At 42.3% G+C, this 16,378-nt stretch overlaps 1 protein-coding gene across 1 annotated transcript in view; it reads left to right on the top strand.

Moving 5' to 3' along the window:
- Nucleotides 1–1,027: 1,027 nt before the first annotated feature.
- The window catches only part of ARNT2 (aryl hydrocarbon receptor nuclear translocator 2), a gene marked incomplete at its 3' end in the record, with an annotated part of 101,872 nt that continues 86,521 nt past the window's right edge, over nucleotides 1,028–16,378 (top strand). The window contains exon 1 of the mRNA XM_080626788.1: nucleotides 1,028–1,088. Coding sequence (XP_080482914.1) covers nucleotides 1,058–1,088 — 31 coding nt within the window. The 5' untranslated portion in view covers nucleotides 1,028–1,057. The remainder of the gene's footprint in view (nucleotides 1,089–16,378) is intronic.

Genomic DNA, 16,378 nt, shown 5'->3' with positions numbered 1-16,378 from the left:
CACAGTGTGAGGTAAACCATGGGTTTTAGAGGGATACAATTCAATTATACTCCACCTGGAGCCCAGAATGACCTGTCTCTGAATTCCTGGATATTTTTTTAAAGAACTCAGAGTTCTTACATTTTCTGTTGTAATTCCTGGTAATCAGTATTATTAACAGAGGACTGAGATGTTTCTGTATAGCACTATCCATTTGCAGTCATGTATTTAATGTAGTTGTAATGTGAAGGTGACAATATAGCTCCTCTTACCCCCTGCTAAAAAGCTCTAGGGCTCACATCACAGCCGACCAAGCTGAATATCAGCTTTATGTCTGTGTGTGTGTTGGTCCTGGGGTGTCACAGAAATGGCACTCCTGAACCCCAAAAGGAGGATGCTTTGGAGGTGTACAAGCTTGTTGGGCTCTGTCCCACTTCCATCTCCCAGAGGACATCCCCACCTTTGGGAAGAAGGGACGTCACCGTTCGGGGACAAAAGAGATGGTGTTAATGTCATCCAAAGGTTCCTCTTCCGCATCCCGCAGAGGGGTCTTTAGTTTCGGATGGCAGTATGCTGCACCCTAGCCGCAACCCCTCACCTCCAGGGCTGGCAGACGGCAGCACCGACACTGACAGCCCAACCAGCACCCGCGGTCTCATCACAGACCTCCCTGCAGGGAGCTCGCACCCCATGAGGAGCCGCGCACACCGGGTCCGCGGGTTCGAGCCCCGAGGGGAGCATCCGGTTCGGGACCGGAGCGAAGAACGCGTCTACCCGGTACTCGCAGGGGGTACTCCCGGCCGGGCGCCGGCGGGCGCGGTCCCAGCGCACATGTGCGGCCGCCCGGCACATGCTCACTGTGCGCGGCGCATGAGCAGACGCGGCGCGGGGCCATCGGACATCTTGGGCAGCCCCTCGCAGAGCGGGGAGCGCCGCCGCCGGGACCCGGGGCGGGAGCAGCCGCCGCCGTCCCCGCGCCTCCCGCCCGCCCCGGCGCCAGCTGCCTTCCCCTCCCCCGGGCTGCTCAGAGCATCCCTCCTCCCCTCTTGCATTTGTCTTAATTCTTCTCAGAGACAAGATGGCAACGCCGGCGGCGGTAAACCCTCCCGGTGAGTAGCGGCTGCTGCCGTCGCCCCCTGCGCTGCAGGCAGTCCGTCTCGCCCCATGTGGCCCCGCCGCACAACACGCCTCCCCCCCCCCGTAGGCACACACCCGCCCCTGGGCACGGCGCGGTTCCCGCATCCATGAGAGTGAGCAGTCCCCGCCGCTCTCCCCCGCGCCCTGGGCTCGTCCCGCCGGTTGGCGGGGCCGGAGGGGGCGCGGCGCCGGTGGCGGTGAGAGCCGGGCCGCCCGCGGCGAGGAGCCGCGTTGGGAGCTACCTCCTTTCTGCCTCCTCGCACTCGGGGCTGTTGCCGTGGGGTGTAGGCGCTGTAGAAGTGAACAGTCACATAAGCATACGCGGTCATACGATAGGAAATAAGAGGACGTGGTGCCCAGCCGAAGATGAGCGGGAAAGGTGGCAGTGGGTGCCAGATGCACCATGCAGACCAGTGTACCCTGGGAAATGGTAGGAATATTGGCTTTTCCTGCCTGTACATTGGCCTGGTTTATTGTTGGGAAGCAAAACCATCTTGAGTGAAGGTGATGAAACTGACCAGGGGCACCATAGTGTGTTTGTGGGCTTTGCTATGTGTTTATTTTCTTACCAAAGGATGCAATAAATATTTCCTTACTACAGCATTTAGGAGGGGAAGAAATTTACCAACATTTCTTTGAGATTTTCATGAAAGAATACATTTGATGTGTTACATGTCTGTGAGGTGCAACATTATTTTGTTGAGTGTGTGATGGCATGAAATAGGTTTGAATGGCATGCTGTAGTATGTATTTGGGAGATGTACTTGAATGAACTTAGTTTTGGATCAACAAGTTTCTGATGTTAAAAACAAGTGGGACAATGGATCTTGCACTGGTCTCAATACTAATGAAGAATGTTTTTATCAAACTTGGAGTCCGTTTGCTTGTTTTAGTATGTGATAACGTTGGTTTTTTGTAGAGGCAGGTTCAGTTCTAACAATTAAGGACTTGCTTAGGTAAATGCCAACTAATGTTTAAAAAGGTTGTTTTTTAGATTAAATCCTGCTGTAGTTGGTCATGCGGTTGTCATACTGAAAGTAAATATTATGGTATAAGCAATTTGGTTCAGTAAGTGTCAATAAAGTAAGCAGGAGCAGATCTTTGCCAATCAGATTAAGTTTTGATATCAGATTTGTACATATTAAATGAAAATCAATATTTAATGGAAGGCTATTAAATGAATATAATTTAGCTTCCGGGATACCACGTTGTGCATGATAACGGAGAGTGTCATTGAGTGTAGATATAGCTAGAATCAGTGAGCTGTTTTGTGGACAAAGTAGGATACAAACAGCCCTTTTTGACTTTGGTTTGGTTTGCTGTTCCCCTGTCTGCTCTTCCAAGCTATGCTCTGAAGGAACAGCCCTGACCACTTAGAGGTCTACATGAAACCACTGAATTACAGTGGAGCCCAGCAGCCTTTTTGCACCAACCATTTCTGCTCTGTTTTCACTTGCCTGCAGCTGAAGCCACAGAAAGATGTTGTTGCAGGAGGTACGGTATGCATACACCACAGAGCAGCCTCAGAGTGGGGCTTCACAGTTGTTCTCCTGTGACCACTATGTGAATTTAGAGAGTGTTACGGGATTATTGAACAAACGAAAAATATGTGGGAGATGAGAGCTAAGTGTGTGGCTGTGTGCATCTCTGTGAAGCGACCTGATTCAGTTAAAGTTGACTGGCTGTGTGGTCGTCAAACTCTCTTAAGCACAGATTGCCGGTCCACAGGAAGGATGAGGAAACATATTGGTTTCCTGAAATTAACTGATACGTACTTTTGCAAGGCAGAGGTTACAGAGCATCATTTGACCCCTCATCTAGGCAGCTGGAACAGATTTGATCTGAAAGACAAACTTGCTGATTGCTAATGATCCTCCCATGTTTTCTGTGCATGAGTATTGCTGTCAGACAGATGTAGCTATGCATGGACAAAGTCAAAATGAGGAGTTTTTGAACTGCGAAAAGATGAGGAGACCTTTGATCTGTAGAGTAGTGCTATGTTTGCTCTACCACAGACAGCAGAAGATAGAGCTGCGTGAAATACCTTGATTTATGCTGTATTTTTTAAAAGCCATAGTCTGTTGCTTTTGTTATTATTTTTTTAGATTAACAGCAAAGCAATGTAGAGAAGCAATCAAAAGCTGTAGTGAGAGGATTTTAATACAGCTATTTTATCTTGGGGCCAGATCCTCAGCTGGGGTAATGTGAGAGTAGCCCTATTGGTATTGGTGAAGCTGTGCCACCTTATGCCAGTTGACTTTCTGATCTGCAGTGTTAGGGAGAGATTAACTTGTTAAGCATCTTTAATGATGATTAGAAATTACAATTGATTAAATTTTTATTAAGCAATTGTCTGGGGTTCTAATAACAGTTGATAATTTAGGCAGAACATTAGCTTGCAGCTACCACAATACAAATACATGTGATTTTAGTCATATTCCTGATAGTGGAATGGGGATTAGCAGAGACAGAAAAGCTGGGTGTTCTGTAATTCTGGATATGAAAGTTTTTCAGTGTGGGATCTCCTGATACAGAACCATGCATTGCTCTACAGGAGCATCTCACTTGTGTTAGATACAGATTTGTCCATTTTCCTACTAATAATGGAGAGTTTGGGTTATGAAATTTCACAGGAGTGGGAGCAGTTTGCAGCCCATCCTGGCTAGGGCTCATGGGAATTGCAGTGTTGGGGACCAAACTGTAGTGGGGATAAGACCATGTCAGTGGGCTTCTTGGGCTGTCTTAGATCTAAACTGATAGTTCTTTTTTTGTAAAGGTGGTTGTCCATAGCTGCAACTAGACATTGCACTAATGAAACTGGGGGGCTCTGTGAGATAGTCTTCTTTCTTCCTCTTTCTGCATGCTTAGCCTTGGGAATGGGATCTGTTTAGAAGTACTTTGTTCGTTTGTCGAAATCTGGATGACTAACTGAAGTGTGAAACACAATACAGGTGTGTGGGAAGCTAATCTGCATTGGCACAAAGCATCAGAGTTAATTTATTTCCTCCTGAAATAAGATTGGCATATTAAATGGGATTTAAGAACAAAAAAAATGTGGAGGTGTAACAAGCATTTCATAAATTACTGCTTGCAGCAAAGTAACTTAGTGCCATGTCTGTTTTAAACATACGTATTTTTGGAATGCAAACTTGTCCATAACTATTGCTACTTTGGGGTCAACTTTTGCTTTACTTGAGTGCAGTACATGATGTGGTGATTCTTGTATTAGCCAAGTTAGGATGAAAACATAACAGTCGTTACGAATGCAATATTTTCTTTTCCTGAGGCATTACTTGGTCTTGGGTGATGAGTTCCAGTCTGGCTCAGACTGATGGATGATCCCAGAGCAGCAACTTCCTGCTGCAGTCAGGTGGTGTGAAATGAACTGGTTGTGTCCTTTCAGTTCTTCCTAGTGAGGTATCCCTAGATGGAAGTGCCATCCTGGGCAGTACCCAGACATACTGTCAAATGCCACAGACTCTTAAGTCAAATCAAAAGAAATCATGAGATATCTGAGTTTATCTAGTGTTTCACCAGAGGGCAGATCCTTTAGGATGCATTTTGGGCTACGTTTTAAGATTTTGTGAAACCTTAGGATTGTATTCTTACATTGAATTGAAAAAAAAGTAAATGCGTTGTTCACATAATCCTTAAAGCTCCTTTAATGATTTGTTTTTAAGCAAAGAGCCCAAATTCTGAAGGTATGGAGAACAACATGTCCCCAGAAGGGCATCCACTAGAGGTGTGTTGAGACAAAGGGAAGTGGTAGGCTATGAGAGGAAGGAGTTTCAGTGGTTTAAGACATAACTATTGTAGCCAGTAGCTGATGGGGGGTACTTCAGCCTATGGCTAATCAAAGATATAAAAAAAAAATTGGGGTTGAATCTTGAAGAAAGATAATTACATAAGACCTCATTACTTTTAGCCTGTCAAGAGTTAACAGCAAATTTTATGTCATTATCAGTGAAAACTTGTAACTCAGCTCTTTAGAGAGGTGTATTGGTTTTTGGGAGTTGGTTTTATTTCTATGCGTTTGTTTGACTTGGGAGGTAGGTGGAGAGAAATCATTCTCCCATTTCAGCTGGGCATTCTGAGAATGAAATCATCAATTAGCCAGTCTTACGTTTACATTCAAGTTCCTAAGATCCTAAGTGCTGTGGACAAATCTTCTTGATGCACATTCCATATTCCCAAACAGAACTAGTTTTCTGAGGCTGACAGTCTGGCCATTCTTTTCTGTAGTTTTCATACAGCTTTGAAATTGATGGTTAAAAAAATCTGCTTCAGTGGTTTAGATTTCAGAATTGTCAGGTCGACTCAGAGCTTTGCTCTTCATTACAATGTAAACTATCCAGTAAACTCCAAAATCAATTTAACAGCATCCTAAGGAGTAAATGGTGTATTTTAGTGATGGAGGATATAATGGACTCTGATGTTTCTAGGATGCAGAAAAGTACTCTCCTTTCTAAGATAAAGTTAAAATAAAGGTCTCAAAAATGGAACACTCGTTAGCTAATGGGAGGTTTAAATTGCAGATCTCTTCTCATGTTTATATATATTTCTGACTGGCGAGTTGCTCCTTATTTCAGTTAAACTGTGGTATGACAAGATAGTGCCTCTTGAATTGTTCTGTGATAATGTTTTGTCCATCAGGACTGTGTATCAAACAGTAACTTGCATTGGAGAAATGTTAGTTTTTGATATTTCTAATATGCAGGGCATACAAAAGATTTTGTTTCAGAATCTCTCTTCTATCACAAAATACTTTTTTAAAATTTGCAGGTATAGCTTGTGGTTGGTTCCAAATAGAGTAATGTTTCCCCATGCCTCTTAGTAAAAATACAAAACAAACCAGATATAGCCAAATTTTGTAATACCAAATGGTATTGCTGATTTTTCTTTGCAGTAAGGAAAAAAAAATATTGTAGAGATTAGGTAGCGAAGGAAAAAAAATAGCCTTTTCAAAACAGTCAAGGCAAAATAACACTGTTGATGTAGTGATTATTGTTATTAAGAGGACAGAAATGGGGCTGTCATTATGGAGATATATTCGGAGATTATGCTTAAATGGCTTGTGAAAATCAGATATGTATGTCATTTAGGGTAATTTTGGGGGGCTTACTGCTTCATAACTGTCAAGTAAGAATGGAAGATGTGTTAATTCAGTGCTACCTGCAAAAGTACAATGTTATTAACATTTTCAATAGGAAAGAGAAGTAGGGGTCTTCAGTTTAAGACATGGGGCTTTAGATCTCGGGTCTTGTAAATCTCTGGCATGTTTTCCAGTCTCTCTATAGCAAAGAGATTTTGGGTGGACAGCAGTATTTAGAGGTAGATGTTTTGGCTCTGGATGAGCTGTTCTGTCTGAGCCAGCTCTATAGAGTGCAGAGATGCTGCCCTGGATGCAGAAGTTTGCAGACACCAACCCAGGCTACATTCTTTCCTTTACTGTAAGAGCGTGCTCAAAAAAGTTTATTGGGTGGGCGCTTGCTGTATAAACAATTAGTACAGTTTACTTCTTGCAAATAATATTTCCTTTGTTCACATGTAAAGCATTTTCTGTCAGCCCATCTGTATCAATCATTCTGTCAAATGAAGAAAAGAAAAACATTATAAGGCTGTATTTGTACATTGTAGCTTCTAATTATAATCCAAATAAAATAGATGCACATTGTTCGCAAAAACGAACTTCAAAAAATAATCGTTCATCATCTTCCATTGTTTAAAAAAATAATAATAATAAATTAATTGATTGAATAATACCATATGGACCAAATATGTACTTTTTGGCGACTCCAAAATGTTTGTCACAGAATGTTACAGGATTTCAGCAAAATCTGGCCTTTAAAGTGCATAAATTGCATAGTTTGAAATTTCAGTTCCAAACATAGAATGCCCTTTTTTTAACAAGAGCTGATTCAAACTTCAATTTGGATAGTCAAAATTTCAAATGGATCTTGCTTTTATTGTTTACGTGGATTAATGGCTGTAGTCATGCGATGGGTAATGAATTAGAAGCTGTTTTCAAGATAGATGTAATTTCCTTTTTTTGTACCCAAAGCACGCTAGTCTTCCTTGGGCAAAGCCATCTGCACAGGCAGAAAGAGAAACCCTTTGTTTTGGGTACTCTACATATTGATGAATGTTTCTAAACTTTTCTTTTCCTCTCTTTTTTGTTAGCTTTTATTGCCATTTTGCTTATCTTCAGTATTTTTGTCCTAAGTTTTCAGTCCTACTTTCCACTTATGTGCTTCTACTTTTCTTACAACTCCAGTAACAACCGTATTTTAACTGTGGTGCTGTGCTGAGCTATGTATTGACTCCTCAGTTACTGTTGTTTAAATGTAAATGAATCCTGGCATTGTACTGGTGCTACTTCCCAGTCTTTCAACAGCTTAAAAATTCAGATTCCATTCTGTAGGTAGCATCTGAAGTCTCTCTGAGAGAAAAGTGGTACTTTTTTTGTTACAAGTAACAACTGTGCTACCTTCAATATGACACAGCAGGTACTGTTAGGTATATTCAGTTGACTCAAATTAGGACCCTCTATTAGCTTACATCTGCCCTAGATGTATATATGTTGCTGTTTTGTTCAAGGACCGCTCATAACATTCATTTCAAATGCTTAGATTTGGGCTGCTGCAGTTTTTGTCATCTAAATGTCAACTGCATTTGACAAATAGAATAATATAAAATAATTATAATTTTTTTCTTTAATCAAGCAAAAGGGGCGTTGAATTGTTTAATCACTGGCTTTGCCAGCATGCAGATGGGAAGGCTTTTCAGGTAAGTTGCTCATACAAAATGCCTGAAATGGATAGTAATTAACAACTGGCTCTTCATTGGTATGTTAATTACACTGCCATTTGTCCTGGTGCCTGTCGTTGTTTAAATGTTCAGTTACACTGAACTGAAGCGTTCACTTCCTGGCAAACACAGAATGTATTAGAACAGTTTGACTCTCAGATATATGCAAATATTTTATGGGAAGAGGCATGCCAGTAAATCACTGAGCTGCAAAGAACAAAAACACTGCATATTTGTATTCCTCAGAGGTAAAAGCAAAACCTGTTTTCAGTGGAATACACAGGCCTCATTTTGAAAAATGGTCTCCAGTACTTTTCCAGTAATAATACAGAACACAAATTCATGCAAGTAGAGAATTTTAGGGGCTTGTAACTGCTGGCTCACTCTTAGTAAAGGTAGGTGGACATCTGGGTGCTGTTAAGTGCCCTTACAGTGCATGTATTTTAAAAATCGTGTTGTCTGTAGTATCTGGATGGAAAATCAGACTGAACTGGAAATGCTTTTAAAACTTAGATAAAGCTGGGGTTTTGGGTTTTTTTTTAATGCAGAAAATTAAAGTCACTTCTAACGAATAGATCAGGTCAGTAGTCTCAGATCTTACTGAACTTGCAGTTTAAATCTTTAGAGAATGCAGATTGTCTTCTATGATTTGGATGGTGCTTTGCAGAGTGCATCTCTAGTCTCCAGATAGGTAAGGACTGTATCTGGTATGCCTCTCAAGTTATTCAGTAATATTCTGAAGAGGGGCAGGCTGGTGAAGTTCTGTGGCTGACCACCATGTCAGTATGAGGCTAGTGTTTTAATTTGCTAAGCTTTTGTCATATGGGAACCGGTTAATCTGCCCAGTGCACAGTGACCCTCAACATGTGGCAGCCGTCAACCTTTGAAATTAGGTGCTGATTTTAACAGTAGCTGTGGGAAGTGGATTACAGTCATAAAATGAGCTATAAAATGGCAGTAGCTACTGTCTGTCACTGCCCTCTGAGTCGTGTTTGATCTGTTTATTGACAACAAATTTTATTGCTGTTGGTACTGCAGACACAACATGGCCATGGGTGAGCTGGACTTCCATTGTTTTGTGTCCAACAGGCAAAGTTACTAGCTCAATTTTGAGTCCAACTTTAAAGATTTAAAGTAGTTATGTAGAAAAGCTTGGTTTGAAATGCTATATTCTTGTGTCCCCAGCCACCGAGAGGCTTATTTAACAGCAGCACGCAGGGGCTGGCCCTGTGCGAGAGCTTGAGAAAATAGAGGTCGGTCTGATGACTACTCCTGTGAGTCATGTTCACGTCATAGTACATGGGGACACCAATGGTTTCCTCAGATTTAAATTTAGTTTTATAAAGCATATTTGAGAGATCTGCGTTATAGCTCTGTCACCCTGAAATTGCTCTGCACTTTCTGTAGTGGTAGTGGTTCGAACAGTAGAAAGCAAGGCTGTGTAATGAAAACTTCCCTTTATTTTCACAAGATTTTCAGCAGCCTTAGGGATACAATGGCGAGTTATTGGAGCTATGTAAAGGTTTTGGTGTTTCTGGGATAAGTCATAAGTGTTCTTCTGCTTGCATGTTTTGTTTTCACGTAAAACTGACAATTTTTCTGATTTATATAAAAAAAATAAAAACTTTAATTTGCTGTGCAGTTGGGTTTGTGGAAACAGCAGCTGCATCATAGCTGCATTTTATTTTTGCTTACCAGTGAAGGTTTGAAGTATGCATTTTCATTGTTGAAATTAAATTTAATGAACCATTGCTAAGAAAAATAATAGGAGCATTTTCAAACTCTGTTATGAGGACTGAGTAGCCTGGTCTAGTGGAATGTGCCCATGCCCATGGCAGTAGAACTAGATGATCTTTAAGGTCCCTTCCAGCCCAAACCACTGATTTTCTGACCGGAAAATAAGAATACTTTCTGAGTGCATGGGCACAATTCAAAGGTGAACCAAAGTCCTAATAACTACTCATTAGCTCCTTTCTTGTAGACATCAGAGAGTTTCTGTGAAAATAACTTTGGAGGTATTCAGGCCTTCATTGACTATGAAGCACAGTTTGGATGGGAGAGATGCGGGTCTCCCCTTCAGGAGGACCTATGCATGCTGTGGTGTCCAGGACCTGCTTGCTAGAAGTCAGCACCACGGTTGCCATCCGTGGTGCTGAAAGGGCACTGAGCTCTGTTCTATACCTCACCTGTGCCACAGACCTGGTGTAAGTTAAAGGCTAATGGGAGTGGGTTTGAGCTATTATTTCTGAGTGATAACCGTGACCAGGTGGGGTGCTGAAGACATGTTCCATTCTCTTGGCTCTCACATCATGCCAGTGATCTCCAGCAAAGAGGACAGCAGACTGCTGGAGTTGAGAGAGTCTTAAATGAACTTGACAATCTTCCCCAAATGGTGCATGGTAGGACCTGCAGAATCCACATTTTGCAGTTTCTACACAAGAGCTTAAAAAATGTGTAATGTCTCTGTAGATTCTCTGCTGGCAGCTCTCAGCATCTATGACTTAAGGTTGTTCCAACTGAAACTGTTTGTTATGTAGGTGAGGCTGTTCTGGATTCTCATTAAGAAAAAAACATGCTAGATCAGACTTGTGCTACATGGCAATCCTATCCAAAAATAGCCCATCACGGACATTTTGGAATGAAGTGTAAGATTTACATTATAGATGCTTACAGAAAAAGACAGCAATAGAGAATTTTCTTCTTCCTTTGTTATTCATGGGCACTCTGAAGTCCTTAGGTTTATACAGGTCTTTGGGGCTCCTTGTAGTTTATTCAAGCTTGAGACTTGGTTCTTGAATGCTCACAGCTGCTGGTTTTATTTCTTCCAAATTAAACTGAGTGTTTCTGGAGTTGCTGTACTTTGTAGTGTCTTCCTGCTACAACAAGTGAGCCTGTGCTTTTCTGAGATGTGGTAGTCTTCTAGTTAAATACATCTTTATAAACTTGCACTCTTCGAACAAGCTAACATACACGTTTCTAAGTTGCTTTCTGACTTAAGGCTTAATCTTATTTCTTTTTTAGAGATGTCCTTCTGCTTCCTAAGCCCTTTGGTTCTGAACTGTAAAATGGCACTGAGGTTTATGATGGTTTATGATGGAGGGAGAGGAGGGACAGCTGTGAGGGGAGGTTATGAGGGGAAAGAAGGGGCAGCCACTAGGGGAGATCACGAGGGAAGAGGAAAGGCAGCCATGAGGGGAGATCGTGAGGGGAAAGAAGGGGCGGCCATGAGAGGAAATCATGAGGGGAAAGAAGGGGCAGCTATGAGGAGAGATCATGAGGGGAAAGAAGGGCCGGCCATGAGGGGAGATCATGAGGGGAGAGGAAGGGCAGCCATGATGGGAGATAGTGAGGGGAAAGAAGGGCCGGCCATGAGGGGAGATCATGAGGGGAGAGGAAGGGCAGCCATGATGGGAGATAGTGAGGGGAAAGAAGGGACAGCCATGAGGGGAGATCATGAGGGGAAAGAAGGGGTGGTCATGAGGGGACATCATGAGGGGAAAGAAGGAGCGGCCATGAGGGGAGATCATGAGGGGAAAGAAGGGGTGGTCATGAGGGGACATCATGAGGGGAAAGAAGGGATGGCCATGAGGGAAGATCATGAGGGGAAAGAAGGAGCGGCCATGAGGGGAGATCATGAGGGGAAAGAAGGGGAGACCATGAGGGGAAATTGTGAGGGGAAAGAAGGGGTGTCTGTGAGGGGAGATCATGAGGGGAAAGAAGGAGCAGCCATGAGGGGAGATCATGAGGGGAATGAGGGGGTGATCATGAGGGGAAAGAGGGGGAGACCATGAGGGGAAATTGTGAGGGGAAAGAAGGGGTGGCCACGAGGGGAGATCATGAGGGAAGAGGAAGGACAGCCATGAGGAAAGATCATGAGGGGAGATCATGAGGGGAATGAGGGGGTGATCATGAGGGGAAAGAGGGGGAGACCATGAGGGGAAATTGTGAGGGGAAAGAAGGGGTGGCCACGAGGGGAGATCATGAGGGAAGAGGAAGGACAGCCATGAGGAAAGATCATGAGGGGAAAGAAGGGGCGGCCATGAGGGGAAAGAAGGGGCAGCCACGAGGGGTGACCATGAGGGGAGAGGAAGGGCAGCCATGAGGGAAGTTTGTGAGGGGAAAGAAGGGGTGGCCATGAGGGGAGATCATGAGGGGAAACAAGAGGTGGCCATGAGGGGAAATTGTGAGGGGAAAGAAGGGCCGGCCACGAGGGGAGATCATGAGGGGAAAGAAGGGGTGGCCACTATGGGAGATCATGAGGGGAGAGGAAGGGCAGCCATGATAGGAGATAGTGAGGGGAAAGAAGGGATAGCCATGAGGGGAGATTGTGAGGGGAAAGAAGGGGTTGTCATGAGGGGAGATCATGAGTGGAAGGAAGGGACAGCAATGAGGGAAGATTGTGAGGGGAAAGAAGGGGGAATCATGAGGGGAGAGCAAGGGCAGCCATGAGTGGAGATCGTGAGGGGAGAGAAGGGGCGGCCATGAGGGGAGATTTTGAGGGGAGAGGAAGGGAAGCCATGAGAGGAGATCGTGAGGGGAAAGAAGGGGCAGCCATGAGTGGAGATTGTGAGGGGAAAGAAGGGGCAGCCATGAGTGGAGATTGTGAGGGGAAAGAAGGGGCAGCCATGAGAGGAGATTGTGAGGGGAAAGAAGGGACGGCCATGAGGGGAAAGAAGGGGTGGCCATGAGGGAAGATCATGAGGGGAGAGGAAGGGGCAGCCACTAGGGGAGATCATGAGGGGAAGAAGAGGCAGCCATGAGGGGAGATCAGGACAGGAGAAGAGTGTCAGCCATGAGGGAAGATCGTGGGGGGAGAGAAGGGGCGGCCATGAGGAGAGATCATGAAGAGAGAGCAGGGTCAGCCATGGGGTGTGAGGGGCGGCCATGGGGGGAAGGACGACAGCTATACAGTGTGGACCGCTATAGGGGGCAGATGAGGGATGGCTCTGAGTAGAAATCGTGAGGGACAGCCATAAGGGTACATCTTGAGGGGAGATCAGTTTGTCCTTAGTGACATGGTTTAGTGGTCGTCTTGGCAGTCCTGGGATAATGATTGCACTTGATGATCTTAAAAGGTCTTCTTCAGCCTAGTTGATTCTTTGTTTCTGTGTTTTTACATTTTAGTGAAAGCTGCCAGTTTGAATTAATATCTTTTGCTCTCCATAGCTTTCCCTTTTGTTACCTGTGTTTCTCCATCCAGGTTCCACACATGTTTTAAAAAAGGAGGCCATGTAAATATGTAAGTAATGTTTGAGCTTAGGTAGCTGTAGGCACTGTAAAACAAAATCTTAGTGCTGGGGTACAATAGCTGAATTAAAAGATGGATGGTTTTACTTGTTGGCATTTTGGTTGAGTAGAATCAGTTGGAGATGTGTGAGTGGGTGGAAAGAACATTAACATGAAGTTCATGCTGAATTATGTTTTGCTTGAGGAAAACTATTCATTAGTCTCATAGCTGGCACATACCTTTTTATTCCTTCTCTAAAGTAGTATCTGACTACTTTGATGAAAAGGTTGATATGACATTAAGGAATTGGTTCTGCCTCACCTACTGATGATGTGCAAAAACCTTTCTGCCCTTGGCAGAACTGATTAAGACATAGGCAGCATGCCAGTGCTCACTCTATTCTAGGAAGGGCATACCTGTGGTAAATATTTCAGGGTACACAGAGTCATGGCTCTGTCGCAGAGTGTTATGTGTGGAGGTTAATAATGTATCTGAGTTCAGCTCCAGAGCTCATTGTGTCTCCATCTAGACCCCTTTGTCAGTATTGGTTTTTCAAGATGGTCTTAAGGACAAAATGTTCTTTCATCATTGCTATATTTAAAATCACTGTGGTACTTATGAATAAGAATTCCAATTTCAGAGACCAATAAATTCTTACTGTGCAGGAAACTTCTTGGCTGTTAGAAGCTGCCTGCTTTTTTCACTTCTATCACTGGCTGGCTATCTCATGGCTTAGAATTGACCTGGGAAGGAAGATGGTCTTGTGGTACATGCACTGGACAGGCTTCACATTTACTACAGACCTCTTAATCTCTGACAAGTAATATCCCCTTGCCACAGTTAAGCCTTCTGATTTTTGTTTCCATTTCTCTTACTTCAGTTTGTATATTCTGTTTATAAGACTGTATTCTGGGATGCTTTTTTCATATACGTCTGTTATAAAATGACTTGTTGTAGGAGAGTGTGGAGTTCCTATCCTGAAGCAAGAGCAGAGAATATATTTTCATTGTGATGTGCTAATTGATAATGTTTTAGTAACAGACTTTTAGTGCAACCACATGTATGTTGGACTAGCAAAGATTTTTCTTCTCCCTTTGGAAAAAAGAGGAGATAAAAAAGCAGAATATACAGCTTCTTTCTCCTTGGAAACAGCAGGTGTTATTTATTCCAGGCACATGAATAACCATTAATTTGTATTTTCTTTATATAGTAGGTATGATGTTGGGATAATGTGCTTTTTAAGTGTTTTGACAAAATATACACATGAGCATAGATGAATAGCTATTTCAGTGCTGAACTACCAATGATCCACGTAGCTATAAAGTCTCAATATAGGCTTTGCAACTTACTTTGTGGTATCTTGACTTTTGGGTTGCTTTTGTCACTTCATTTGCCTTTGAAAGCACGTTTGTTTATTCTCAGCCAGTTACAGTTTGTATTGAGAGCAAAATATTCTCTGCTTCATACACAAAAGAAATGCTTAAGCTGTATGAAATATACAGTTTCACAGAGTGAAAATTATAAGATAGTTTTCAAGTGTTTGTTGTGTGTTTGAAAGTTGAATTTAAAAAGCAGAAAAATGCATTATGTGGGGGTATTTGGTTAGTATGTTAATTCAAACTGCTCTTTAAATCAAGTCAGTGAGCTGTCACTGGAAGTAAATACATTTTCAGAAATCAAATCATGATTCTTCCTAATATTGAAATCTAATGATAAGGTATTTGTAATGATTTCTTGGTAAGTGCATTTGGCTGCCACTAGTTATTTGTTTTTTGGCATAGAGTCCCTTGTAGAAGCTGGAACCTCATCGTCAAGTTTGGCATTCAGACTAATTTTATGTCCTTTTTACTTGTCTGTGCTGCTCTTCAGTCAGCAAATATCAAAGCAAAAAACTTAGTTTGGTCAATATTTACAGACAAATACTCAGTGTGTTTTTTGACAAACATCCAGTTTGTTTATAGTGAGGTTTTTTTCAGTATTGTTCTTCACTTCTCTATTTGATGAATCCACAAAACTGTCTGTATACTTTTGGGAGCAAGTGGCTTGTAATGGATGTCAGATCATGTTTAATATGAATATAGGGACATGGTAAAATAGTCGTTTGTTGTTGCATGTTCTCACTTGTTTAGTAGTTCACCGGTAGAACATGCAGTGAATTCTTGTATTTTGTAAAATCAGTAAGAACATGACCATTTCAGCTGATCACTTCTTGAAAGCCTGGCAGACCTTATCTGGAAACATAATTTTCTCTCTTATTTTAATATTGGTAATTTTAAAAAGCAAAATATGAGATTCAGTATTCTAAAAGCTGTTCAGGGAATAGCTCTGTGAAGAAGTTAAGCAGAAAAAAAGTGTTCCAAAATTCATGACAAATTCTTGGGTGTGTAGTAAACCTAAAATAACACCAAGGAATCTACTGCAGCACAGTGTAGCAGAATTTTATATTTTTTATATTCCTATGAAGATTTCCCTTATGCAGTGATGTTCAGGTGTTTTATTTGGAGCATTTGTGGGAATCAGAAATTCTAGAAAGTAATAAAAAAATGCAAATGCAGCTGCCTTTGAAATTCCAAAAGCCTGTGGGCTATTATTATTATTGATATTATTGTTATATTATTATTATTATTTGCAGACATGAAAGATACAATATGTGATATTATCTAAAAGGCAGAATGGTTTTAGAAGCATCATCAATGATCCTGGGACAGCAAAAGATAGAAAAAATCACCAAGACCTTTTTTTGTCACATTTTTTTTGCTTGCAGAAAATTTCAGGTTTTGGGAAGCTCATCTTCAAAGATGAGGGTAGCTGCTAATATGGGTTGCTATGTCAGAGCAGTTAAGACTTCAGAAGATGTTCTGAAGTTGTCCTCTGCGGGAGCTTAAGCTGAACACATCCAGATCTCTGATAGGTGCCAGTTGAATGGTGTGAGAAGGTTGGTGTACTCTTCATGTTTAAGGTTCAGTTAGATTTGAATCTGGAATTTTCTTAATCAAAGACCTTTTCCATGGTCTGAAGGCTGGACTATAGTGCTTCATAATCTGGACCTGGAGTTTGGAAAAATAATAGTTTGGAGTAATAGATTACACAAGCTGTCTGTTCACTTTCATGTCTCATTTGAGTCATATGAAAGTTTTGTCTTTGCTATGGGAAAGTGAGGTTCGTGTTTTCTCCCATCTCTAGAGAAAAGAAATTAAAGAAATGTTAATCAGAAAATCTCCTTTGACT

The sequence above is a fragment of the Psittacula echo genome, assembly GCF_963264785.1.
Source record: "Psittacula echo genome assembly, chromosome: 10".
NCBI lineage: Eukaryota > Metazoa > Chordata > Aves > Psittaciformes > Psittacidae > Psittacula > Psittacula echo.
The sequence above is the reverse complement of the archived record's forward strand: the minus strand, read 5'-3'. Positions and strand labels throughout refer to the sequence as shown.